The following is a 27491-nucleotide window of genomic DNA, read 5'->3' as shown; positions in this document are numbered from 1 at the left end:
TGTAATCTGGTATCCCGTATCCATGGCAGTCAATTATGTCACGATATCAAAATATGGAATGCAACGCGACTCTTCTTGAACATAGGGTCACGATTGTATACCAATGTATGCTACATGTAGTAGTCCATGGTTCAGGTATATATGTAACCTGACGAATTGTGTCCAGTGATTTCGAGGCTCGAGCTACATTAAAGTCACCGTTTCTGTAGTTTTAGTGCCAATTCGACTTTCTGTTCCAATTATATCTAAATTTGAAACCGCCATGGAAATCCTACGTACGGCATCATTTTTCTTTCTTCTGTTCGCGGCAGTTACAGGTACGCATACTTCATGAATTTCTATTCCTTCCACATAAAATCAATAATCGCCATAGTATACTAATGTCACGGGCAACTTGCAATATGAATTTCGTTGCTGGAAACCTTTCCTCAATAATATTAGCTCAATACATTCTGGAACCATCAGAGGGGGTCAAAGTAGTAAAGCTACTCAAGTAGAAGTAGAAGTAGCGACGGAAACATCTACTCAAGTACGAGTAGAAGTACTTCTTCAATAAGCCGCCTAAAACTACTTGAAGTAGAAGTAGAATTGACTGACTTTAAATCTACTCAAGTAAGTTAGTAGTTTTGAAAACAGTCTTAATTAGTTAGCATAGACTGTCAAAAGCTGCGAATTGAGCTATGCGGCAGGTGCAGAGCTTGATTCGTATATAGATGCATCCCTGCAGGAGGTATCAATTTTCGACAGAATAAGCATTGTTTCGCATCATGGGATGCAAATTAGAGTATTTAGATCAAAATGCGAATACCACTTCTAAAAGGCGGAAAATATATTTCATGGATTTTGTCGATAAAGCTTCAAAGGTGATCTGCTAAAACAGGTGTAACGTTCAAAAATGCTGGATTTTCCAGATAAGAAAGACACGTAAAGGGCTGCGAGATTACAATATGATAGGCAATTGCTAGATTGCGAAACAGTAGTTTCAAACGTCATGGTGGGCCATGTACTGTGATGAAATATTTTATATGGGCGACGATGCGGCGTTAGAGGAACGGAGCAATCCGGTACCTAAATTACATTCATTGATACTTTCATGAAAACATAATTGTCACTCCATCACTACTATGCGCGAAGCGCAACAAATTTTCTGGGCTTTACTTGACTTTATGAAATTCCTCAAGCTATCTTTCGTATTGGGGGATTAAACTACTTCTACTTGACAAACTGAAAATAGCGAAAAGTAAGTAAGTAGATCACAAAATATTACGAAGTAGAAGTAGAGAAAATCAGATCTACTTGAGTAAGTACCAGAAGTAGAGGAAAACTACTTGAGTACTTTCAAAAAGTAGAAGTACTTCGTTACTGACCACCTCTGGATACCATACAGAGTGGGTAGCATAGCGTTTCGAGAGTCCAACGCCGCAATCCACACGGCCTGTATCACGCTGAGCGTTAATGACAATGTATCATTTTCAGGTCAACAGGAACCCGAAGTCCCGTCTGAGCGCCCTGGTGTTGGTAAGTAATTCCAGTTCGTAGTGATATTTCATCGGGAAGATTGCGATACAATAAGTATACATGGAGTCTGTAGAACCTGAATACCTGACCGGAAATGAAACCCATGAATTTCTTGCGCAATGATTCGGCAACAGAGGCTCGAATTTCCTCAAAAAGGTCATGCCTGAGGACTTTGCGATAGCCGGCAGTGTTCACTGTTCAGTGTCCAGTATTAGAATCGAAGTCGGGCGAACTTGATGGAGCGTTCCGTTAATCGTTGTATACATTTAAGTGCTTTAATATGACTGGAGGATTTTATCCCTAATCGAGTATTCGGCTTCGAGTCGAATCAAGTATTCAAGTACCACTCAAATGACGATACCAGTTACCCTATACATTGAAGATAATTTGACGTTTGTGACCATATGTGGCTTGTACCAAAGTGCGCTCTCTTGTGCTACATGTTTTGGATGCTTAATTTATTTCAAGGAATCCGCGGCGAGAAGAAAGTATCAAAGCTATCGATTATAGTGGCAATGGGCGCATGATTTCAATACCCGAGAAAAAGCATGTCTCACCACCCAACTCGAATCGTTACGGTGTTCGCAGAGAACTCATTGTAAATGTTCGTGTTCACGAGAGCCCAACACATTGCGGGTTCGCACCATCCGCATTACTAATGAGCGGGTAATGCCAAAGCAAAGAAGTTTTTGGAAGAACATTGACCCCAATCTTACTGAAGGATGACGTGACAATTTCTAACTTTTTCTAGGTATATATGCTGGTCTATTTTTAGAACACAATTTTTGCTTTATAGAATCGCTCCCGTGACACATCATCTCAATCACGCGCCTATGAATAAATACTTTTGGTTAACTGACGCAGATTCTCCCGCTGAAACGCGGGTATAGGTTTCTCTTATTTTTGAAGCTGGTATACATTATATGTACGCGAGTTGAATTCGATCAATGCCCAGTATAATGTGTCATTGAACACACAGGCATATATAAGAACCCGATAAAGAGAATGTATATTTATAGTAGCTCTGAATGAAGATCGGAGAATCCTCAAACGAAAATATACGTTACTATACAAAAACATACCCACTGAACGGGTAGCAATGAAAACACCATTGTGTTATCCAATAGAAGTGAGATTATCTATTACTGGACTTCGACATGTTAAAATCCAAATCCTCCAGTTGTAAATCCACATTCACTACAGTAAATATGTTTAAAAGTTTTTGCGGACACTTATGATATTAATTGTCACGTTATCTGATAAAATATCTTCCGTACAAAAGCACATGTGTATTATAGTTCTATTTTTTGAAAAGTCCTTTTAATTGTGACGTAGGGTGTGAACTGTCTCATGACCAAGTCTATTACGGGTCAATTATTCTCAGACCTAAAATATGAGGTGCGTTCTGTAATCTTTACTGCAAAATGTAAGAATTTGACCTTAAGAATTGATTAATACGGATCGACAGGTCACTTGGTCGTTTAAACGTAACCAGTGTGCTGTCTTGAAAAGGGTGGTGCGAATGTGAAATTAATTTGTTACTATAATGGCTTTACTTGGAAGCAAATGTTGACTGATGCATATCGGGTGTCAAGATGCGGAATACTGCTGCTCTGAAATTTCAGTTGTCGAAACAGAACTTATCCGAGGCTCCTTCGAAATGATAGCGCGGATAGAAGCTTTGCGCAAGTCTTATCCCAACAAAGGACATAATTTCGGTATATTCGATTTTTCGAATTTTTAAATAATGACAACATTTCTTTTCACAGAGGAAGGTGACGGGGAGAAACCTGCGACAATCGATCCGAAAACCAGTTTAATAGAAATTCCAGGTATGTGATATATAACTCGTGCGTATTTGCCATTGCGGTGTGAACAATGGACATACAGCAAGGGTAAACTCTCTCAAAACATCATGAGGTAAGTTACCTCGCCACTAACCACGGCCCGATGCCACGATATACTATACGCGTAGTCATTCACAAGGTCTATTCATCGGACAGTTGACTGCGTTTAAGTTGACTGTGGTTATGGACGAGATTCATTGTAGCATAGATAACGTAGTATTTTCGTACGTCTACCAACATTAGGGTTTTTAAAGAATGGACCGACTTTCAAAAATGTTCTTTAGTCTGTTTCCCATGCCTTATACCTATACATGTACTATACTCCATAATATCTTTGATTTTCAGATCTGCCAGAGATTTTCCCGCTAGAAGGTAAATAATATTCTCATAAAATATTCCAAGAATTTCCATTGTACGATTGCTTCATATGCATCATTAATGCCTCTCCATTTCAATTTGAGCCATATACTATTATTGGCAGATAAACGACAGAAGTGACGTGCTGTGGTACTAGAGGTTTCCCGTTGAAGTTATTGTGACGCCAGGCTCTATTATAGCCGAGGAGACTTTTTGGTGGCAAAGAATCTATTTACTGATTAGACCAAAATATCTACCTTTCGGGTTATGACTCAAACCAGATCCAGCCGGACTTTCATAAACAACGACTCGGCTACCTGGAATATCCAATGAATTCCTTAAAAATGTGCGAAGCTGCACCACAATTATTGACATGACAATTTCTCCATCCCACGTCCGTAGAATATCTAGTTCTTCTTTTTCCACAGAGCGACGTGAACCGACTACAGACGATGAACAAATTTCACGTAAGTAAAGTAGCAAGGAATTATTTTCTACTAATGATATCGCGCAATACGGATAGGAATACTGAAACGTTGCGACTAAGCCCGTGCAGCGTAATTCTGGAAAAGACTGACGAGTTCGGGCCTGCTGATTACGAATAAATATGCGGTAAATTATAGCTTGCAGACACCGGCAAATACTTCTGCATAATTTTCATGTAGGATTTATTTATTATAGGTCTAGCCTTACACATAGGGGGTAATGGATAGGAACGATAATATTTCCATCGCTATCGCCTCTTTCAACTCGCAGCGGATATCAGAACCATCATAGTATTACCGTCGTTAGCATATACGCAGAATGCGATCACACACGAGTGTCCACAAACTTCCAAAACGGTAATAATGATAAATGAAGGAGTGCCAAGGGTCAGGGATGATGATTATGCTTACAATCAAAAAATAAATGCGAAACGAGTATTGCCTTTAGAGCGTCAGTATTACTTACGGCTTGGGCTGGACCGGCCTGTCTTATCATATGATTCAGAACATGGGATCGCTTTTTCTGTGACTCAGCGATCAATCTGCCCTAATGTCGCTAGTTCGTCTTGAAGGATTCGAAGTTTGTAAAATTGAGCGTAACTGACATCATTCAATTATTACTGATCATATATAAAAGACACGTATTTGAACTATGCCTTGCTATTATATTGATGATTACTTCGAATCAGAATCGAATCAGCCAGATCCTAGATTTTTCCCAATACCACTATACTGACTTTCCCAAGCTCGTTGCTTAGAACTTTCACTATATGCATCAGGGTTGTAACCAAGTCACAAGGTTCCGAGTCACAAGTCAATCTCACTTTTATAGTTTTGACTCAAGTCTAGTCGAGTCATTTTCAATTCACCACCGAGTCAAGTCCGAGTCCAAGTCAGCTAATAGAGGGTCGAGTCCGAGTCATAGTGTTTTGACTCGGGTCCGAGTCCAAGTCATCATATTCACTGTTCGGTTTTCACTTCAAACCGGCTCAATCCACTTTTTCAATTCTGCTAAAGTGATTTAGAATGGCTCGCATCGAGAGTACAGTAATTTTCCTCAGTCTTAACAGTTTCTGGCGCTCTTTTCCAAGTATCAGGACTGATAGACGAAATACCTATAGTGTGGAAACTTTACTTTTCTTTGAATTAACAATGAAATGTCTGTCTTGGCAGTCCTAGTCTCGAGTCAAATGCCTTGGTTCGAGTCATGCACAATGACTCGAGTACAAGTCGAGTCAACACAAAAATTGACTCGAGTCGAGTCTAGTCATTTTACACATTTGAAAAAAAAAGACTCGAGTCATGTTGAATCACCAAAAATCGCGACTAGAGTCATTACAACCCTTATATGCACTGTGTCCGCATTTTGCCTCACCCCAAGACGATACAGACATGTCTGTGATAGTTCTCGGCAGCATAGCTAGTGTGAATTATAAATTTTCTGTCATCACCCAGTATCAATATTAGGTCATAGATCATCGGTTCTTACTCTGGCTGAATCAAGTGCTACGGATGCATGCAGCGTGTGTCAAATTTCCATCAATTCCAATATATTGCAGTTGAAATAACGATACGGCAAACTCCCACAGAAGAGCTTTACCTGGAGTCGCTATCTCCACAAGACAACGACCACTCCGGTAAGCGCTGAACTGAAAAAGTGAACATAAATCACGGTAATGGAGTTAACGTAAATGTGAAGTGCATATAATCGTGATAGCGGCGGCATATAGTTGGATTAATCGTTATATTATAAAGGGCTGGGCAAAATCGATTACCTGCGTGATTGATTCTAAATCACGTATTATGCTTCGAGTCGAGTCGAGTATATTCGAGTATCACTAATTATTACGTAATAACAGTATAACGTGTCAATAAATTATGTTCCTTTTATGCCATCACAAAGAATATAATGTCTGTTATCCATCACATTAAAGATACTTTGGTATTATTTCGACCCTACCGATTTCATTTCACTTTGTGACAATGTTGTCGGAGGACCATAACTTCGGAAGTGTGTTATTTCCAATATCGTTCGTATAGCTACTATGTTTCGTATGCTACGATACGGCCAATCCAGGTTTCAAGGCTTCCACCGTGGAAGATAGTATCGAAACCATAATTCTCGTCGATAAAATATATTTCAGTGGCGAGGAGCGTTTAATTTCAGTACTCGAAAAAATCGTCTTTTGCTACTCGACTCGCATCATTAAAATAATTACTCGATTCAGATTCGAGTACTCGAATCAGCGCGCCCAGCCCTAATTATAATGTACTACTACGTGACAGGTTGAAATGGACGAAACGTTCGCGTGCGGTTGTGTACGCACATAAATTAATTAACAGGAAGCGCTAACCAGAGGTGTTAAACAAGTATCAGCAGATGTAGCAAAGGAAATGGTTGTAAAGCACTGAAGTAAGTAGTTTCACAAAGTAAATTTAGTCGAGGCCGCGCACATATTTAGCAGTAGAGCGCAGGTAGGCTATCTTTCGAAATTGCAAGTTGCATCGGCGGAATTAACGCATGTAAAATTATTCTTGACAGTACGAATATGTGTAATTATTGGGAATCTATTCACTTATTCAGCTCCCGTGATACAGCAGCCATTTGCCAGCAATATAAAAGTGATGCAAAGTTATTCCAAAACGACTGTTCAAGATATAAAAGAAAATCTACAATATGTAAAGGAAGTAGTTTTGATTCACAACTGTCAAGTAGAAGTGTAAGCAGTCTGAGGACTTACAAAACTTGACGAAGTATTGCAAGTAGACATGAGTATATACTCCGAAAATTCGAAGAAAACACTTATGTTTCTTGCTCATCTGTGATGTCGGAACGGTTCTCCGAAAACTCGTGTAACTGGTAAATTTAGTAAAAACAAAACTGGCAAAACAAAGTGGTCTTTAGCTACAAATATCTTATTAAAAATTATTGAAGATTGGGAGAATTTCACAAAAAAAAATATAACATTACCACAGCGGAATCCGGACCAATGTTCGAAACAACGAATGAGCGCGCGCCAGAAGCTGACGAACAAGATTTACTCGCCGCGTTGGAAATCGCAGAATGCGCGGAAGTCACGTGCCGGACACCGTTCCGAGAAAGGGTTCGGTCGTGGATGTGTGAATATACAAAATACACCGTTGAGACCTTGACTTGGATTGAGAGATTCGACGAATGGTGGTATGTCCATCCAATCGTTATAATCTATTATTTTTATCCGCTCAAAACACAATGTACAATGCGATATCGAGAATAGATAGGATACTGCTAAAACGACTATAAGTAAGGTCTATTTAATCTAGCATCCCCCTCGGCCTCAAACAATCTCCCATATGTAATTGTCGAGACCCAGTGTAACTGTCGTGGTATTCAATACAAAAATATTCAAATGTATGCAATAATGTAACCAAGTTGTGAACGGAAACATGTCTTATGTTGGTGGAAAAGCTAAAGTAAATACTGAAGCAATCACCCAGTATATCTCTGTATTGCCAGTTAGACCGGATTTGGAATTTGTTTGGTGGGATTCCTTAACATGAAGTCTTAGAACAAACGAGCAGCAGTAGCTGGTAAACCACACTCCACATAATACGGCGGGTGTTTTGCGCAGTGTGAACAACTGAGCCATGACGGACTCAGATATATAGTCGTCATTACGGCAATTCACAATGTTTGAAGTATGCATGGAATTTGCGCGCTGCGTAGTCCTATATGACGAGTACACGTGCCATAGCGATGTTCTATACATGACCAGACGAGCAGAGATATTACGTATCGCACTTTAGCCATTCCTCCACTCTACCAGACCGCGACCTGACATATCGATTTCGCCCACTGTCACATGCCACCTCATTCTGTCGCTTGTCCTTTATATTGACTTCTTTTACTTTAGATTCAGTGTGAATGCCTCTTCCTTACATCGCCTAGGCCCAGGTGGGTGTCTGATCTCAAATACTACTCCAAGTCGTTTCGGCACCTTCCTATCTTTTCATTGTATCGCAGTCTTGTGGCGTTTTGAAAAGAAGAAATTTTGATAATAAACCGAACGTTCCCATGTACATCTTCCTTCGTGACGCCAATCATGATTGTCGTCAGGTCCGGATGCGAAGAATCTGACCAGACAGGAGCAAGCGAGCCGGCACATTCGATGTCGTGCCCGGACAACGACCTCGTCAAATGCAGCACCGACGGCAAGAAAATGTGCGCCAATGACAGGATGGGCTGCACCAGATGCATCTGCGCGGATGGCAAATACAAGGGTACGGCAACTGTATCTGTCAGATGTGATAAATGCAGTATATAATTAGCGACACTCGAGTACAAATAGAAATGCGGGTTTTATGACATACCAAAACTATTTGAAGTAGAAAACGAAAGACTTAAAATTACTCAAGTATACGTAGTTTCACGAAGTAGCTTGAAACCAGACGCCGAGGACTTTGGTCGCCAACCGTATGGTCGGGACTGACGCAAAATGATTAAAGTTGCCACAAATATCTGTGATTGTCAGAATTTATAATGCTACTGACGTATATGGACTACATCACCCCACTGTTATGACGCTCTCACTAAACCAGCCATTCAAGTCTATACCCAAACACTTTTTTCTACTTGACAAAATATATCAAGTGAGGAGTAAGTAGTTTGTCTACAAATATAGTTGAAGTAGTAATGAAGGCATAGCAGTCCAAAAATAAAACAGCAAAATTAGAAGAAAAAAAACTGCTACAACAATGGTTTTCAACCGCCGGTCCGTGGCAAGTTTCATGCCGGTCCGCCAAATATATTACAACTGAATATCTCGATTACAAAATGCAAGAAGTTGGTTGCTTGTCCCTTAATTAGAGAAATAACATCAAATTTTAAATTAGAATTAAAGTTTAAAACCTATTTTTCAGCATTGTGTCGTACTAGAGCAGGGGCGGGCAACTTCTCCAGTCGGCGGGCCGGATGTAGATAAATTAAGTACTTGGCGGGCCGGATAGCTGAATTTATCCCAGGGTTAGCATACGTCCTCTTTTAGGAGGATTTGTCCTCTTTTTTGAATTTTTGAAAGTGTCCTCGAAGGAAGCCCAAATGTCCTCTTTTTTGAGATTTCGTCCTATTTTTTGAGAATTTAGGTTAAATATATGGCATATTCGACTGAGATACAGTAAATCAGCACTGAAGTAAGGCTCCGGCGGTTATTTCGGGAGCTGAGCCGGAAAGTTGACCTTTTTTTAGTTAACCTGCTGATAATGTGAAAGGAAAAATTGTAATGTCCATTCTCGGTAATGGCTTTCTCGGTAATGGTTTTCTCGGTATTGACCGGACACCGGGCGGCGGGCCACATTATCAACTAACACGGGAAACTGTCCGCGGGCCGGAACCGGCCCGCGGGCCGTATGTTGACCGCCCCTGTACTAGAGAGTTCATGGTCTACTTTGGGCATACGTCACAAGGGAGCAAGTGTTGTACGAAATAAGAGATTAAGAGTAGCCTACCACTCGATTCGGACAAGCTATTTGTGACATCTAAAGATACTTTTAAACAAACCTCGTTAAATTCCGACAGGGCAATTAGACGACACTTGTTTCCAAGATTAGATTTGAATTGCCTACATTTGTCGTAGTTGAATTTTGGGCTAATTTTGATTTTAGAAGGTTCACCGGTCCGCAAGATTTGTTTTGAAGTTTTACCGGTCCGCGAGGATAGAAAGGTTGGGAACCACTATGCTAGTGTACTACAATAACTTCGCTTCTGATCAGTTATCATCTATGGACTAGAGTTGGAATAACGCCATTAGTAACAGAGGTGGTCAGTAGCGAAGATATTCTAATTTTTCGAAGTATTCGAGTAGGTTTTGCCTATACTTGCACTACTTACTTGAGTTGGTTATCTTTCCACTTCTACTTGAACAGTTATTAGTCAAAACTACTTACTTTATTAGTAGTATGACTGAAATTGTCATAAGAAATATTTGTTATAACCCAATGCTCTTCAACCGGCGTGCACGGTGCACCGCAGAGTGCATAAAAATCCGCAAGAGGTGCACCAGTACAAGAGGGTGCACAGGGATGCATGAGAAACGTTGCACTCGAAATCAGTGGTTTATATCCTGCAGGCGAAACTCGTGATTTTGTCGATCTAATTTCAGTGGTCAGACTTGGTAACGGACCGATATTTGGCAGCCAGATGAAAGTGACGGCCTTTGTCAATTTGACAGACGGATGACCCTGATGACTTTTTTTAGTTGACACATGCAGTTCTATTTATGTACCTTGACCTGACATGACATGGGTGGGTACATGAGTCCGAGGTACGACATTGAAGGGTGTACCACTCCAAAAAGGTTGAAGAGCACTGATAAAGCCTTGGTATTGCGCTAAATGAATATGTATTTGCGAAGATTGTACCCATCTGGAGCGTCATCAGTCATTTTGCGATACTCGCGAAGATAGGCTTGCAGATTCGGAAATATATAGTCACTTCATATTTAATTCTAGATGTCTGCGATCCAGCGACATAATATGATGTTCGAAACTTCCTAACTTGAGTACTTTTGAGGTGTCTAATTCTGTACTTCCACTTGAAATATAGTCTTGGAAATTGCTTCTTCTACTTTTTACTTTATTATAATTCAGTATAAATTTACCACTTCACCCCTACTTCTACTTTAGCAGTGACGCTGGCTACTTTGACTATCTCTGCTGAGTAATAGGGATTATGCATTAATGGCTGATAATTCGCAGACTCCACCGCCCTGTTCAAAGTATGGAGGAAAGAAATGACCGCGTTCAAAGCCCGATTCGAGACCTATAAAAGCAAGGTTGACACCTGCACGCGCGTGGTTGCTAACACTGAATGCGACGTGGAAGATCCCGCAGATGGCTCCGGATCCGGGGACGAACCTAACGGTCCGGATTTTCCGGGATCGGGGGATGAATCTGGATCCGGATCAGGTGACGAGCGAGACATCGATGTCGGGTCAGGGAATAATACGGATGAGGGGTCGGGAGACGTGACGGACTCCACATCCGGCACGGGAAGTGGCGAAGAAAGTGATGACAGAGGTCTATCAGGATCCGGTGAAGATTCTCAAGATTCGTCGGGAGAAAGTAGTACTGAAGGATCTGGATCCCAGGGCGATGATCAGCATACGACAACTGACAACAGCATCGGATTCAGTACGACAACTCTCCCCGGATCTCAACCCTCGCAAACCAGTCCCGGCGAGAACGAAGACCAGAGAATGACATCCGGAGGCAACACTGCACCCAGCATGTCCATGTCTCCAACTGGCGGAAGTTAAAACGTCTAATCTAATCCAAGCGGAAGTAAACAGCCGCAAATTTAAACAGTTCACCTCGGCCATCCCAATCTAATTCAGGAACTTATAGACATACGCCATGTATATAGCAGCCTAAAAGTCATTATAGACTCTACATCAACTTATTACTGAAATGGCACTGAGAATGATACGATATGAAGGCCACTATTCAGTCCATACCGTACTCGTTGTTATATACATTGAATAAATCTTACAATATTAGCAGTAGTAGCCTACATGTAGTCAGAAGGTACTGTCGTTTGCACCGGGATTTTATACGTTCAGTCGAAACCTGTACGTACAGGTAGCGACATATCGACCAGAATTCAGGGTATATAGGCTACATGTGTTACGAGTTTGTCTATAGATCGCTTTGTGCTTTTCCGTACTGATGACAAGCTATCAGCCTAAATCGAGTCAAATTACCTAGACATTATCATATATACTTGAAAAAAGCATGAGAACATATTTACAATAAACTATTGTCACCAGCATGCTCTACTCACACTTAAATAAAGATTTGTCCGAACTTCAAATTCAAGCAAGACAGACACTCCGTCCGATATTATGGGTTTCAACCTCAAATGTGTAAACGGGCCAATTTTTCAGTTTATCACCCCAGCATACGAAGATCAGTCTTGTCCATCCAAACCAGTGTCTCCCAAACTTTTTTGAGCTACCGCCCCCCTGGACAACGAATAAAGTGCCACCGCCCCCCGACACCCCCTCACCACGCCCAATTATAAAACGAAAGTTGTTCTGCATTAAATACAGCTAATAATGAGACGGATGAAGCTGGTGTATCATTATCATCATTCTCATCATATTGGGTTTGAGTTTTGATAGGAACAATCTCATTCTAAAATCTCCAGTGTTCATTTCATGTTGGCCTACTGGCAAGTCGGTTTCTGATGCGAGTCAAAAACTTGGTCACGGCGCTGAGAACACGTTCTTTAAAATCTGAGGGGGGGAGGGCAACGACGAAAAAGCGAACCCAAATCCAGTGAGAGAGTTTATTTTATATTCCATTGTGTATCCAGAGCGATTGTTAGATATATTGAACTTTTAATTGAACTCGCAAATGTTCTGCACTCCAATCAGGGTTGCCATATTTTGGGAATCTGAAAAAAGGGACGCTTTTTCAAAATTCTCAGACTGACAATACCGGAGTATAATCCGGAAAAAATGTAAATTTTTCACGAGTTTGTGGCTAGTTTACTAAAAAAAGAGGTCATTTTTCTTGCTCAGGTCACGAAAAACCCGCCAGACCGTTACTCCAGCGCTGATTTCCTATATTTCAGTCCAATTTCCAATATTTTGAAAAAATAGGACAAATTCTTAAAAAATAGGACATTTATAGGCGTCCTCCAAAGACACTTTAAAAAAAGTCAAAAAAGAGGACAAATCCTCCTAAAAGAGGACGCATGGTAACCCCAACTACAAAGTAATCAGCTGCTCAAGCATTTCATGCCTGGAAACTTCAAAGAATGGATTGATTATCCGGGGAGGAATTCCTAATTGAAATATATCCTGGAACTAAATCACCATCCTCGCGTAATTTTGTGAGCTGATTGCAGGGATATCTAGAACTTCTAGTTCTAGATATCTAGATATCTAGATATCCCTGGCTGATTGATTCATGTTTCTCCATCAAAATCAGGATTCGAGCTGGACCGGTAGCTCAAAGCTAGCTTGAGAATTGGAACAGTTGACATGTCGCAAAATTCCGGTGAATTATCACTGACTTGTCACCGAACAGTGCCATGATCACCTTTTTCAGGTTTCATCATTACTAAGAATGGATATATTCTGCCCTGAAATTTTGAGAAAAACGACCGTCAAGTAGGAGCGATGTCGTTTCTCGCAACCAGAACGTCGTGTCGAAGGCCACCGTAACAGCGTTGTGGAAAATCCACCATCGTTTGAAACAGATAATAAAATCACGCAAGACAGTTTCTCTTGAAAAGCCATCACATCTTGCAGTGAGCAATAACCGCTCAAATATAGGCTACTTCGCAGTTCTCACAGCAGCGCAACGAACCACGCTTTTCGGGGATGCTGCCGACTGCTAAATTAGTCCATTGATGAGCAGGAATAACATTGTCAAGTAACAATGAGCTTTTCCGGTACAGCTGAACAAATAGACGGGCGACCCTAAATTGCCCTCACTGAATCTAGTATGCATTTTACTGCGAATCTAGCTACTTTAATAATCAATCGTTTCAACACTATACGCAGCAGTTGACTTCTAAACCTACACCAACCGCATTTGCTCTCAGCGCCCCCCTACCGCCCAATTTTCTTGCCAGCGCCCCCCAGTCGCCCATTTAACGGCCAGCGCCCCCTTCACGCTCGCGAACGCCCCCAGGGGGGCGCTAGCGCCCACTTTGGGAACCACTGATCCAAACCAACAAAGACGGCCGTATATAAGGCGAAATAAAAAAGAGTCGACTCGCAGCCCGACATTCAGCATATACCGCGAAAGTCATGAATCTATTGCAAATTACATCGCGAGATGCGCAAAAAAATCACACGACTTTGCTCTTCATGTATGATAGTATAATAACAATAATAATTGAAAACATAAGGGAAATAGACACCTCCGTCGTTGCTCCCTATCGTGAATTCATCGCGCAGTTGACACGGTATAATATTTTGTTATGTAAGATGCCATATGGGCGCGATGGTTTACTTAGGACAATAGCAGCAATTGAATTGGGCGTCAGACATCGGACGAGTTGAAAGTAGAGATAGAAGAATCTGTAATTTGACGAAGGTTGTGTTGAATGATACCGCACCTTTCTGTGGGATGGTGTATCGGATTCATACCCCGCTGACATCCACCTACTTTAGTATATACCACTAATAGGCCTACTTATGCAGAATGACTTATTAGCACAACTCATATAGGCTATACCTGATTTGAGGTCGAGGCTATATTTGAGTATTCAAGAGCATTAACAAAGTATAAGCAATGAATACGAACGATGAAGGGCCGGCCCTTTGTCACGCAACCCCAAAACGCAGATTTCAGGCCCAAATAGGGTGATCAATTAAGTTGCTAGGGAGCTTCGACCCCAGACCCCTTTCCTCGGGCAATGGCATCAGTAGTCTACCCTTTATGCACACGATTTCAAAAAGTCACACAACCTTATGCTGCGCCATCAGGTATTACGCCAGGGGTGGGCAAACTTTTGAGCTTGCGGGCCGCATTCAACATCTGGATGCATTCGCGGGCCGCACTATATAAAATTGGGATTATAAACCAAAACGCAATATTGGTATTTGATTATATAGCGAGGACATGAGGACATGGAGATAATCTATATGCTTATTTAAAACTGACCAAACATTGCTTTGACGAAATCGTACACGCGTCAGAAACACTGGCGGGACTTCATAGGCTGGTTGCGACCTCAAAAACCAATTTGTCAAACCTAGGGATGAAAGTCGGCGTGTTCATAGATTTGCTAATTCCACTTTTGGGTCAGTTCCCGGACACACAATGCTGACAGCATCAAAACCATATTAGCTTCAAACACGCTTCTTCTATGTGTAGATAACATATAAATAGCCTACTTTTACGCCAGAGGTGGCCAACCTTTTAGCCATTCACGGCCGCATTTCGACTACTCATGTAGCCTACGGATGCATTCCTGGGCATATTCGTAACGAACGAGCTGGGCGCCAAATGACCATGTTACAGTGTATATGTCTATTTCCGGTGAACTCGGGACTCGTCTATTTAAGGCTTACTATACGAACCGAAATCGCGAGTGGGCACTGTAAATGGTAAGGAACTGTTCATATTAGCGCGAAGCGCAAAATTTTTTTCAGATTCACGAATGAATTTCGTCAATTATATTTGTAGTTTTACATATTACTATCAAACTTTAACCTTTCTCAGCCCATGTGATCAGATTCACCGGTAGAGTTGATGGAGGGGGTGTTTTCGAGAATTTGGGGCAAGTTATAAATTCGTCAATTCGTCAATTCAAATTGCATGTTGACGGCCGCCAACACATACTAATTGAATTGCGTGTCCACGCCTGCACAAATTTCCTTCTACGACCTCAGGTTGACCACCCCTGTTTTACGCAAACAGAGAACGAATCTACCAAATGCACCCGCGAATCGTTTTCTCCAAGCACAGCACTAAAATTAATAAACGTTGCTGGAGTGGCCAATCTGAAATCACACTCGTGATCCGAATTATATTAATCCCGTTTAGGATTTCTGTGATATTTAGCAGTTCAAGCCTTTCAAAGTGCGTGGGCCTTGAGGTCGGGCTGTCGCCCCTGAAATTATACATAAAAAAATAATATAGGAAGTATTTATTTAGAATTAACATGGTAAAATATATTAAGAAAAAGTTTAATTAAGTCCCTGTATATTTTTAGTACGCATTTGTTGACACTCTCGCGGGCCGCACAAAACGGTGTTGCGGGCCGCATGCGGCCCGCGGGCCGTAGTTTGCCCACCCCTGTATTACGCGATTCACTAAAGTGCTGGATGAAGTAACGGTGAATGGAAGACCTATTTATTTCTGTCGACAGTGCGCAACAAAATCGCGTTTACTAATTTTCTGAAAAATCAGTCTGCATTTGTTTTGTAGTAGGTCGAAAATGTTTTTTAAAATTTATGAATGGCTTTTGTCAGTAATATTGGTACTTCCATGTAGGCCTATTACAATTCATTATTGATCTTCCCCCAGCCCATATGATCAGATGTAACGTTAGAGCTGATGAATGTGATATCATCGAAAATCTTGGGCACGTATAAGTAGGGTTATACTATATGTCCTCCTTTTTCAGGAAATCAAAAATGTAGTCCGAGGACGACTAAATGTCCTCCTTTTTGGCAATTCTCCCTCCTTTATAGCTATGACAGCCAGACTAATGAACTAAACAGCGCCATAAATGACGCGAAAACAGTAATGCGATCGTTCGAGCGGGTCATTCGGGAATAGGACCGGAAAATGACCTTTTTTAGTCAACAACACAGCAGTATCGTATAAAAGCGGGTAATTCGTCATTTCGACACCCCTATTTCGCTCACGAGAAACTTTTTTCATGAGACGCACACGATTCCAGGTAGGCCTTTTTTCGCAGGGCGAATTATTTTTCTTGGCGGGTCGCGGGAATTCTGTCATTTCGACACCCCTATTTCGCTCACGAGAAACTTTTTTCATGAGACGCACACGATTCCAGGTAGGCCTTTTTTCGCAGGGTGAATTATTTTTCTTGTTGGGTCGCGTTTTTACCGCGTGGCTCAAATTGGACTCAAAAGGACGGGATTATTCGGTGCCAGCTACTCCGAGGATAGAGTATTTCTCAATGAGCATATGAGCAAATATGCGGCGATTCTTAAACACTGGCTCGCACTCGCAATAATTCGTAAACAGTATGTGGCTGTTTGGGGGAAAGGTCTGACATCCCTGCACTAGACGCTCATTCAGTCAGATCTTCAATATTAGCATTGTTAGAATCGCAGACACGACACTAATAGGTCTGTCATAGCCTCGATGGCGCAGTAGGCAGCGCGTGAGTCGCATGGGCGCAAGGTCGTGAGTACGATACTCACTTGCGGCAGTTAATTTAATAATGAAATTAACGTTTGGTCAGGTCTTTTTGTAGTGATATACTACGATAGTTGGAAGTATATCCGTGATGCCAAGAGTGCAGCCGAAGTCTCGATGGCGCAGTAGGCAGCGCGTGAGTCTCATAGTCGTGAGTTCGATCCTCACTCGGGGCATTCTTTTGATAATGTAAATAACGTTCAGTCAGGCCGTTTTTTGTGACATACTACGATAGTGGGAATGATCGACGTGACACCAAATTCCTAGTCGAAGCCTCGGTGGCCCAGTATAGCGCGAGAGTATCAAAATCTCAAGGTCGCTAGTTCACGTCCCTCATCCGGGGTACTCTTTCAATAATGGAACTAACGCTCAGTCATATTTTTTTGCAGCAAAGTGTTATGATTCCGGAATGACAGGCGTGGAAGTCTAACCATGCGAGCAGGTGCGCTAACCTTCCAGGAACCTCAAATTTCCGCTGAGTCACGTAAACAAAAATCAATCGCATTTCACATATAACTACACATCTTATACATTATTATAGAATGCTGGTGCACAAAATGAAGTGTGCATCAAGAACACTGCGTAAAGAATAAAACCAAAAATACTATTTTGAGTGTTTACTGCACATCATTGTGACTTCTGCTGTTCCCTTGCAGAGATCAGTTCGCAAATACGAAGCTTCCCTACGACAAGTGCCTCACGGCAAAGTGATACGAATTAGTGAATTGAAATGTGCTAATATTTATTTCAGATGGAAACGGCCACTGCACACATCGTACATCATCCCAACAGTAACAACTCGACTACTGATAGCGCAGAGTTTCTTGCAGCCTATGATATCCAAGGCGAGTGCATCATTACAAACGATATGTCGGCTTTGAGTTGAGTGTGTGGCCTGCCTGACCTCCAGCGAACCCCTAAATCCGGCTCAGTGAGCCCCGGGGTTGTGAGATCGATCCTCACTCTGGAAAATGTTGAAATAATGAATATATTGTTCAGTCAGATAGTTTTGCTGTGAAATATTAAGATAATACGAATCACGAGACGGTTGGTACAAGCCTCGATGGCGCAGTAGGCAGCGCGTGAGTCTCATAATCTCAAGGTCGTGAGTTCGATCCTCACTCGGGGCATTCTTTTAACGACTGAATAACGCTCAGTTAGATATTTTGCACAATGCACATATACAATACGATAATAGCTAGAGATATACTACGATATCACAGTACCTCTGGATTATATTCGGTACGCTCCGGCACCAATCATTATCTTCTATACGAGCAATTACGATAACTCGTAACCCAGGGTTAATATTTGTCTTCCTTTAGGAGGATTTGTCCTCCTTTCTCAGGACATCGAAAATGTCCTACGAGGATGCCTAAATGTACAGCTAGGCTAGTGTGGAGAGAGTCAACTGAAAAACGCCATAAATGACGCGAAATACGTAATGCGGACGTTCGAGCGGGTCATTTGGAAGTCCAGTCGGAGGGATGGCCTTTTTTGTATTCAACACCAGAGAAGTATCGTTAAAAAGTTTGTAATTCGGGAGTCGAGTCAGAGTGATGACCTTTTTTCAATAAGATTCCCAGTAAATATTTCAAAATCAGTAAACTAACTTTTATGATTTGATAAAAGTATCATATCGTTACCGCATGTCATTGTTGCCGCCGCAGGACGGCACGCTAATAATGAAAGGACACATGTTGCGTAGCAGTGGCGCGGCGCGAACAAGTGTCGAAAGATTCCACGAATGATGGTATGTCGGTCTCGTAATCATCTCGTATGAAATCGTCCATCCCCGGTGTAACTATCGCGGCCATGAATTCCAAACCATGCGATGTTCAAATGACCTCAAGGTGATAATACTTACTTTTCATATAATAAACAACAGCAAAACCAGCGATTCTTTGATGGGTTTTTACGAAATCATCTCTAAATTCAACCTAGCCCCAACCCAATAAGATATGCCAGCTGCTGGGTAGAAATTGTAAGGCACAGCTGGCCAGAATCTTATAGTGGGCTTATAGGAAGGACTTTACGGGTCGCCCGCTCGACACCATTGTCCTACCTGCGTAACCAGTGGGAGATAGTGATCTATGCCCCTTCAAATTCTCAATTCCTGATATTTTGACGTCATGTGTATTCGGTACGTTATCGGTAAAATCACATCCTTGCTGAAGCAATATTCCACCTCAAATTTTTCCACATCCTATCTACGCAGGGGTCTTTCTGTACGCCTAATCAAGAAACCCGCGGCAGCATCACAATTTCAAGGTCTTTTCGAGTAGATTAGAATCAAGAATGAAACGTCCAATTTCGAAGCCGTATTTCGCGCATGAACAAATACATCCAAAAGCCACTTATACTAAAAAAGTACAGAACAATAAGAAATAAAATGAAGGCTTTGCTCCGTAGAAGTGCATGTCGACCAAGTCACCCACCTATAAGTAAGTGGTACGGTACCTAAAGTGATAACACACTCTCCAATACAACCTCAGACACTGTATTGCAGTAAGTTTTATGCAAGGGTATAAACTGCGTGAGTAATACATGTTACCCGCTTACCCCACCTATATAGAATCATCATTGGCCAGACGAATTGAATCAAATACCTTTCCGCTAACTCGGAGACAAGCATGTGTATTTTCGTGTTGTGCATCTTTCTGGTTGCATCGTGTTATCCGCGTAAGATACACGAAGTAAAAAATAACATTACCTCGCGCACACACACACATTCACGGAATTGCCATTGAGAGCGAACCAGAAATACGGGCAGCGGAAATTTGGGAAATGGCTGACTAAAAGAATCATCACTTTCGACTAGTCCTAACTCTAATATCCTTATTCCTCAGTGACAGCCTGATGTACCTCATAACTGAAAAAAACGATATCACCTTTTGTAAAAATATAAAATAAGGACAAATAATATAAGTAATGACTGCTGTGTGGCAACTCGACTCAGACTTCAGCATAACGGGCGTGTAGCGGATTTAACGATTGCAATTTCTCCCGCCCTCGTTATAAGTTGATTGAAGCATGGATATCTAGGCTAGTCTAGATATCCCTGTGATTAGATATGTATCAATATATTCGGACCTAATATTTCTTTCTTTATTATGGACCATGTGAGACAACATAACAACAAACAGATGAACAGTCCCTAAATCTATTACATAAAAAGCGGTGCATTGAACTTATCCGTAAGTTGACAATCGTGCTTTCGAAATGTAGGTGATTTTCGACTATTGACGAGTGCTGTAATGTGCCCAAATAGCCAAGACCGTTGAAACCACGGCTAATCCGGACAACATGTACAGTTTGATCGAAACACAGACAAGATTCGTCAAGATATAATCGATCATAGTACCACAGGCTAAACCAAGAGTTTGAACAACGTACGCCGAATCATGATCAATGAAATAGGTGCCGGAAATGATATAGGCAGCAACTCTACGCAAAGCCAGAGTCGAACCCATCAGAACAGCCAGGAAGTGTGGCATAAATAGTGAATTAATTGACGGTTGCCAAATGGCAGCAACTGATTACCCAGATAACTCCAACACCAAACCCGTTGTCAGTAGAAATGGCTTCGGGATGCAATTGCCCAGTGCGGTTGCCAATGTACTGACAAGGAACGACGTAATATACGTGACAAACAAAACCTCCCCCAAACGATCAACGCCGAGCACGCAGGAGCCATAAGCGCGTGCCATGTCCGACCAAATGAAACCTGCAACAAAGCCATACTGCAGCAGGGTAGGAAATGTCAGCAAACTTAATTTTGAGAACGCGTGATGAATCAAGCGCATAAATGAGTTCTTACACTCAACCGTTAAATCTGAGACAGACACCAACATTCTATTTTCGCTTGGCACGACATACCATTGAACCAATATACCCAGTACTTGCACACCGCAACATAACCAGAGGTAAATACGTAAAGAAAATATCGTCGGTACCAATTGTCTGAAAATACTAGAATATTTCGTAAACGCGTAATCGAATGGGCAATCGTTGGCTGCGCATTTAGCCAAGTCGACACTCGACAGTGACTGAGGAATTGGGGAAATTGCCGGTGTCTTCCCTTTTCAAAATCAAGTCAGGCGCAACACTGAAGATAGCTTGACCCAATCCCATTGCGGAGACGAATATCCCAACAGCCGACTCGGTACTGACTTGTCTGTCACTTGACTGCGTCGACTGTGATATCATAGTGTCCTATATTGTGTCGACACAATCAAATCTCACGCCTCAGTGAAATTGTATCACGTCACAATTTCCATTTGGCTACAGGCAATTTTACGGTCATTTTTGACCGGCTTGCCGAGCATTAAATTTGGTAAAACGGGTATCAATCGAAAGCTGACTCTGCACTGATGACGAAAATATAAATTTTATTCCGCTCGTGGCCCTGGAACTCCCACAATCAGCCTCGAATTTTTCATTGTTATTGAGATTGGCATTGAGACGCAACAATGCTGTCTGGCGAAACGAGAGAGATGCAACAATGCTGTCTGGTGAAACGAGAGATTGGCATTGTTGCGTCCCAATACCAATCTCCATAACAATGAAAAATTCGAGGCTGATTGTGGGAGTTCCAGGGCCACGAGCGGAATAAAATGTATATTTTCGTCATCAGTGCAGAGTCAGCTTTCGATTGATACCCGTTTTACCAAATTTAATGCTCGGCAAGCTAGTCAAAAATGACCGTCAAATTGCCTGTAGCCAAATAAAAATTGTGACGTGATACAATTTCACTGAGGCGTGAGATTTGCTTGTGTCGACACCATATAGGACACTATGGTGATATAGATGCGATTGTAACTCCAATTGCTGGCATTGTCAGGCTCTCAGCGACACCTAGAAGCATGCCGGCAGGCGTTAAAGTCCAAAATCGAGGATATACCATCGCTGGAGTAAATATAGCTGAAGGAACTTGGCCAAAAAGTAAGCACGCTTTCTTCCCGAACATAGCAATCATTGGTACGTAAATCAGCAGCGTGACAATGCAGAGGGCTTCATAAACGACAACACTTATAGATCCAAGCGCGTCTTTCACTCCAATGCTTGTCTGCAAGGCAGAGAGAGTGAACTGCGGGCCAGCAACCATTGCAAAGCCAATTGAAACTGCATAGACGCGTTGTTTAGCGGACATAGATCTTCGCCTCAAATCCATCACTGCGAATTTGGCACCATCGATATGCGACACTCACGCTAAAACACGACGCTGTAATCCAGTGTTTCTTAACCTTTTTTCCTCCAGCGCCCCCTTTCAAAAATTATCGTGCTCCAGCGCCCCCCAACTTCATAATGTAAGGAATATGTTAAAGACAATGAGTAAGAGGGAGGGCACTTTGTCAACCCCCTAAAAACGATTGCCTTGCGCACCCATAGCGTGATAAACCGAACTTCTGAGGGCTTCGCCCCCACGAACCCCATATCGTGATTTCGATGGTCAGCAAAGTTTGTGTGGCCTGGTCGCCCTAGGTACCAAAATTTTCTATAATGCATGAATGAATTGGTGGTAATTACATATATAAGTCGATATAAACTTTTTATCCTCTCAGCCCACGTTATCAGATTTACCAGTAGCACTGAGTGAGCTGTTGTATAGAAAAATAAAGGGCACGTAATTAATAATTAAACATATTCGGGCGTGCCCGCAGGTACAATTATTCGTTACCAGGGCCGTAACAGCACTTCGTCAGCCCTCCACCAAACAAAAAACGTTGGTCCTGGGCCCACATCGGGTGATAAACCAAGCTTCCGGGAGACTTCACTCCCAGACCCCCATTAGGCTGTCCTCTATTTGCCTATAGCCTCTTAGGTATCTACATTGGGTGTCCATTTGCTGAGGCAGCTATTCTCGCCTAGTCGCGCGAAGCGCGAAAAATTTCACTAATTAATGATTGAATTGGTCAATATCATCGGGAATTGCATGTAAATTGAGATTAATTTTTATCCTCTCTCTGCTCACGTAAACACATTTACCAGTAGAGCTGAGTGGGGTGCAATGTTCCCTCTAAGCTGCGCACGTGCGCAGTGCTGACACGGTCTCTGCGCACAGAGAATCTACGTTGCGCACAACAAATCCGAAGTTAATACCTTTTTTTAGTCGTTACGCACTGTTGTCCAGGGGTCAGCGCAGTGAGTTGTTGAGTGTGCGCAGACTCATCAAAACTTAAAGCGAACATTGTGAGGTTTCTTGGAAACTTTAGGGCCCGTTACTAATAATTAAACATATTCGGGCGGGCGAACCCGTTGGTATGACTTCGTTGCATGATGTTATTTCGTGACCCTCTGTCTGCAATATCAAAAAATATAGAATCGCTCAACGGGGATATCGCCAAACAAGAATATCCCTGTCGCCCAATCGTACTAAACTAAAAGACGCACACGATTTCAGATTGGTATTTCTTCACTGACATAAAATTTTTCCCTGCCAGATGGAATTCTTCTTCTGGGGTTCACATTGCCAAGACAGGAACATTCGGTGTCAGTCATTTAGGCACCCATGGACAATTAAACCTATATGTCTTTTGAAGGCAATATGTAACGAAGTTTTCAGTGTTAATTTGCTCTGAATACTCATTAAGGATATGTCCTATCACCACATCATCTACTGTGAAGCCATTTTTCTCCAGCGCCCCCCATACAGCCCCCCTGAGCCCAGCGCCCCCCATATCGCCCCCTGGGCGTTTCCGCCCCCCTTCAAAATCGCCAGCGCCCCCTGGGGGGGGGCGCTGGGGGCAAGGTTAAGAACCACTGCTGTAATCGATTGATATCACGATGATGCGGACGGAGCGTATCAATTAGGGTTTCATTAACAAACAAACAATTTTAAAACAAACAAAAATATGACCTCGTTTAAAACAATTATTGTGGTAGTGACTTCCTACAGTTGAAATTTAACATCTATAATTACCATATAGTGGTTTGCGAGAGGCCGAGAGTGCACGCGGCGTGACATGCTCGAATGACGGTTCTTGTTTTCAGAAAATATTTTAACTCCACAAAATCACTGGGAGGAGTTCACGGCAGACTAGGAGCGTAGCGCAAAACTGCTTAGTTGCAAGGAAAACATACATTCTTGGACGCTGTCCTTTGATGAAAAAAGGTTCTCGACCCCAGTCTCACATGCAGGATCGAAACAGCACTTCGTCAGCCGCCGAAACGTTGGTCTTGGGTCCCCATAGCGTGATAAACCGAACTTCTGGGGTGTTTAGCCCCCAGACCTCCCCTCAGGCTGTTCGCTTTTGCCGCGACTTATCACCCACATTTGTAGTACTGTTTAATGAGATCCCTTGTTTCGCCTAAACCCGGGAAGCGCGAAAATTTTCAATATTTCGTGATTGAACCGGTCAATATGATCGGAAATTGCATTTATATATATTGCTATCAATTTTTCATCCTCTCTTCTCACGTAATCAGATTTACTGGTAGAGCTAAGTGGGGCGTCTTGGAAACTGTAGGGCCCATAAATAATAATTAAACATCTTCGGGCCGGCTGACCCGTTGGTATAATGACTTCGTTACATGATGTTTTCTCGTGAGCTCCTGTCTGCCATGTCAAAAGATAACAAAATCGTCTAACGCACTAAACCAAAATACGCAGACGATTTGAAATTGTTATTTCTTCACTGCCAATTAATTTTTTCCTGCGGGATGGCATTTGTCTTGCGGGATGGCATTTGTCTTGCGGGGTCCCGATTACCATAGGACAGGAACATTCGGCGCCAGCCATTTAGGCACCTGATGCGTCTTATAACTGCTGACCAGACGACGATTCCTCGCCACCTCATCCGTGTAAGCGGTGTCTTGCAAAAAGCCTAGAAGTGGGCCGTGCTATAAGTCGGCAGTTACGGAATTAAAATGAGGAATATCGTCCTGGTGTAAATGACCATAGTAGTCGACAAACACCAAAAATACCTTAAAACAAAACAAAAACCAGACGACGATGTCGAGGGTTCCAATCATTCCATGTCGTAAACGTCGATTGTATGTAATGCAAGTCAACTGACAGTTCATACTGCATGTTTGTCGAAAATATTATGACATTATTTTCAATAATAAAACAATTTTCTTTGAATGGGTATTTGTTTAACTTTAAAGCAATGTTAAAACATGTTTTGAACAAAGTGCTTCAGAATACCTCCTGTTTTAAAGACAACCGTAGTAGCCTAAATCTTGATTGTTCTCAACAAATCGAGGGTGTGGACTGTGGGGCTTGGTATACAAGACCTATGTTTGCACAATACGAAGACTTAGATCACTTGCAGAATCACTTGTAATCTCTTCGTCATCTGATCCGCGTAAGAGAAGTCTTTAAAAAGCCAAGATGTGATCCGTGCTACAAGTCGGCGGATACGGAATCGTAATAAAATATCGGCCTGGTGGAAATGAACACTTTCGTCGGAAAAGCACTTTGAATACCATGAACAACAACGAATCTTGGACAAATATAATCTCGTGAAATCGGTCGCTTGCAATAATTAATTATGATTGTTGCAATGATGACGCATTTACTTCTTATCCTTTGTCGCCGTATTCCGATATTTTCGATGAATTCGTACCGTGTTAGCTAGTAAATGAAACCAAATAATATTTCGTAGGCCCATGGTAAAACTGTGATCAGTTATTTCTTGTCAATCGGTGGGAACGAACAGCTCTATTGCCTGGTCAACACAAACATTCTGCCACCAACGAATAGGTTACCGTTACGTATAGCATATTGCAGCGAGATCGTTATGTGCAAAATCGTGTCTTGCATCATCCTGCCTAACTATCGACCTGCGTTGAAGCCAGCAGGTACCGTTAATGTTTAGCTGCACAACGTCACAATTGTAAATATTCAGACTACCGCAAGCACCAGGTCGAGATGTTGCAGATCAAAGTAGGCCCTATCATATAAGTGGGAAAAGACTGTACTGCGACGGCAAGCTGAGAATCATAGTAAGGACTGTATTTCGCGCGTTCATACAGCTGGTAATATCAGTCATAATATTCCACATTATTCACGCGATGGGGGCTGTGAAATTACTTCCGCGTATATTGGCAATTGTAGCCTTGATTGTGTGCAGCAAATGCTAAGCTGGTCGGTAACGTTGCTGATCTATTTAATATTCTTGTCAACACCATGTGAACAGCTGAACACAGACAGTTTTCAGTGAAGCTTAGATCGCAGCCCCTGCAAGAATGCGATTGCAGTTTCACCATTCTATTTTGAGAATCCTTGATGAAGTTGATTAGATTGATCCAAGCTGACTCGTGTAGTAGGTTGCTGTAGTATATTCAGGTGCTATATTTCGCCTATTTTAGTTGAGCCTACTTGTTGTGTGCTGACTTGATAAGCTCTGTTGGAATATTATGAAATCCAGGCAGATTCTCTAGCCCGTCGGGTAACAAAGAATCGACGCTGACCTGCATAAGTCAATATTATCCTCACTCATGTTCTTCGTTTATTCTGATGCATATAGGCGCTATCTCCCATTTAAATCGCTATGTTTGCATGTCTGAAAGGAACTAGATAGCCAATTATACTGCAGCAGCTGTTTGGTTCATGCAATGCATTCACTGGTGGAACCGATCAAACCTGTTGCGTTGAATTAATCACATATTCACCGACATTGGAGATATGTCTTCCTACCTGGGATACGTTACCGGGATGTTCATGACGTCGATATCAAGGCTAGGAAACAGTAAAGACAGAGAAAAATTTTTGAAGGTAAGCATTAGATTTTACCGTTCGTGCCATGTCATTTCTTGGCACTGTTGCTTTTACGTAACAACTCTGCAGGCTTGTTTGCGGTATGTTAAATTATATATTTAATGGCGTGTCGTGGTTTTGATATAACGTAATTAATTATAGACAATGTTTCATAGTTTTAGGTACATAACAATGGCCCACTAACCCACCCCATCCATTCCGCAATCCGTATGATACTGTGACATAAATACTTTCCAATTTTAGACCAAGCTTCTATTCGCACCAAAGCAATTAACGAATCCGCTAGGCGTCAGCAATGACGCGCTGTGTATACATAATTTCAATTCGTTTTATAACTAATTGCTAAGCACAGTAATCAAATAGGTTAATGATACATTTGAGATTAGATAATTACATGCGCGCTTGTATTTGCACATTGCGCCGTACTGCACGTATAGCCAGTGAAATATTGAGAAGTCTACCAAGACGAGGGTATGGTTCTATTTCACTTAACTTTCGAAACAAGCATCACGGCAAGGCACCAGTTGCCATGCTTGAAACAACGTTTTGCTCGGACGGTAATACGACTAAAATGAACTAGCGATTTCTGGTGGTTGGCCAAGGCGCTCTATCATCCTGCATTAAATTCTCATGAACAATAACTGACACGACAAAATTGTTCATCTTATTGAC

The 27491-nt window shown here is 42.0% G+C and overlaps 3 protein-coding genes and 1 non-coding gene across 5 annotated transcripts in view; 3 read left to right on the top strand and 1 right to left on the bottom strand.

Moving 5' to 3' along the window:
• The first annotated feature begins 207 nt into the window (after positions 1-207).
• Positions 208-11739, top strand: LOC145458230 (uncharacterized). 2 transcript variants are annotated; one of them, XM_080336546.1, is made up of 9 exons: positions 208-317; positions 1477-1518; positions 3288-3350; positions 3711-3737; positions 4151-4189; positions 5767-5844; positions 7184-7388; positions 8304-8467; positions 10940-11739. In XM_080336546.1, the coding sequence occupies exons 1-9, from the start codon at positions 263-265 to the stop codon at positions 11497-11499; spliced, it is 1233 nt and encodes a 410-aa protein (XP_080192672.1). In that variant the 5' UTR covers positions 208-262; the 3' UTR covers positions 11500-11739. The 2 variants fall into 2 exon arrangements, with proteins under 2 accessions (XP_080192672.1, XP_080192671.1); XM_080336545.1 differs by having other exon boundaries at positions 7181-7388.
• Positions 11740-17816: 6077 nt separating this feature from the next.
• Positions 17817-22899, bottom strand: LOC145458710 (UNC93-like protein). The gene is made up of 3 exons (XM_080337167.1): positions 21892-22899; positions 21258-21292; positions 17817-21176 (listed from the first exon to the last, which is right to left on the bottom strand). The coding sequence occupies exons 1-3, from the start codon at positions 22266-22268 to the stop codon at positions 20635-20637; spliced, it is 954 nt and encodes a 317-aa protein (XP_080193293.1). The 5' UTR covers positions 22269-22899; the 3' UTR covers positions 17817-20634.
• Positions 18153-18225, top strand: Trnam-cau (transfer RNA methionine (anticodon CAU)). The gene has a single exon. It is a non-coding gene; the product is annotated as a tRNA-Met (tRNA).
• A 3666-nt stretch (positions 22900-26565) lies between the features above and the next one.
• Positions 26566-27491, top strand: part of LOC145459313 (ral guanine nucleotide dissociation stimulator-like 1) — a 34300-nt gene continuing 33374 nt past the window's right edge. Inside the window, exon 1 of the mRNA XM_080337962.1 lies at positions 26566-26816. Within this exon, the coding sequence (XP_080194088.1) occupies positions 26727-26816 (90 nt within the window). The 5' untranslated portion in view covers positions 26566-26726. The remainder of the gene's footprint in view (positions 26817-27491) is intronic.

Source organism: Botryllus schlosseri, chromosome 16, assembly GCF_051294905.1.
Source record: "Botryllus schlosseri isolate E-star chromosome 16, Bs_hap1, whole genome shotgun sequence".
Taxonomy (NCBI): domain Eukaryota; kingdom Metazoa; phylum Chordata; class Ascidiacea; order Stolidobranchia; family Styelidae; genus Botryllus; species Botryllus schlosseri.
Note: the sequence above shows the minus strand (reverse complement) of the source record. Positions and strands in the feature narration are given on the sequence as shown.

What these genes read in the sequence shown, in the direction of transcription:
- LOC145458230 (XM_080336545.1), top strand. Translation starts at nt 263, where the DNA reads ATGGAAATCCTACGTACGGCATCATTTTTCTTTCTTCTGTTCGCGGCA. An exon ending in AGAGATTTTCCCGCTAGAAG is followed by an intron (nt 3,738 to 4,150) that starts GTAAATAATATT and finishes CTTTTTCCACAG; the next exon opens with AGCGACGTGAACCGACTACA. An exon ending in ACAAGACAACGACCACTCCG is followed by an intron (nt 5,845 to 7,180) that starts GTAAGCGCTGAA and finishes ATAACATTACCA; the next exon opens with CAGCGGAATCCGGACCAATG.
- LOC145458710 (XM_080337167.1), bottom strand. Translation starts at nt 22,268, where the DNA reads ATGGATTTGAGGCGAAGATCTATGTCCGCTAAACAACGCGTCTATGCA. An exon ending in ATCGCATCTATATCACCATA is followed by an intron (nt 21,293 to 21,891) that starts GTGTCCTATATG and finishes ATGATATCACAG; the next exon opens with TCGACGCAGTCAAGTGACAG. An exon ending in GACAGACAAGTCAGTACCGA is followed by an intron (nt 21,177 to 21,257) that starts GTCGGCTGTTGG and finishes GATTTTGAAAAG; the next exon opens with GGAAGACACCGGCAATTTCC.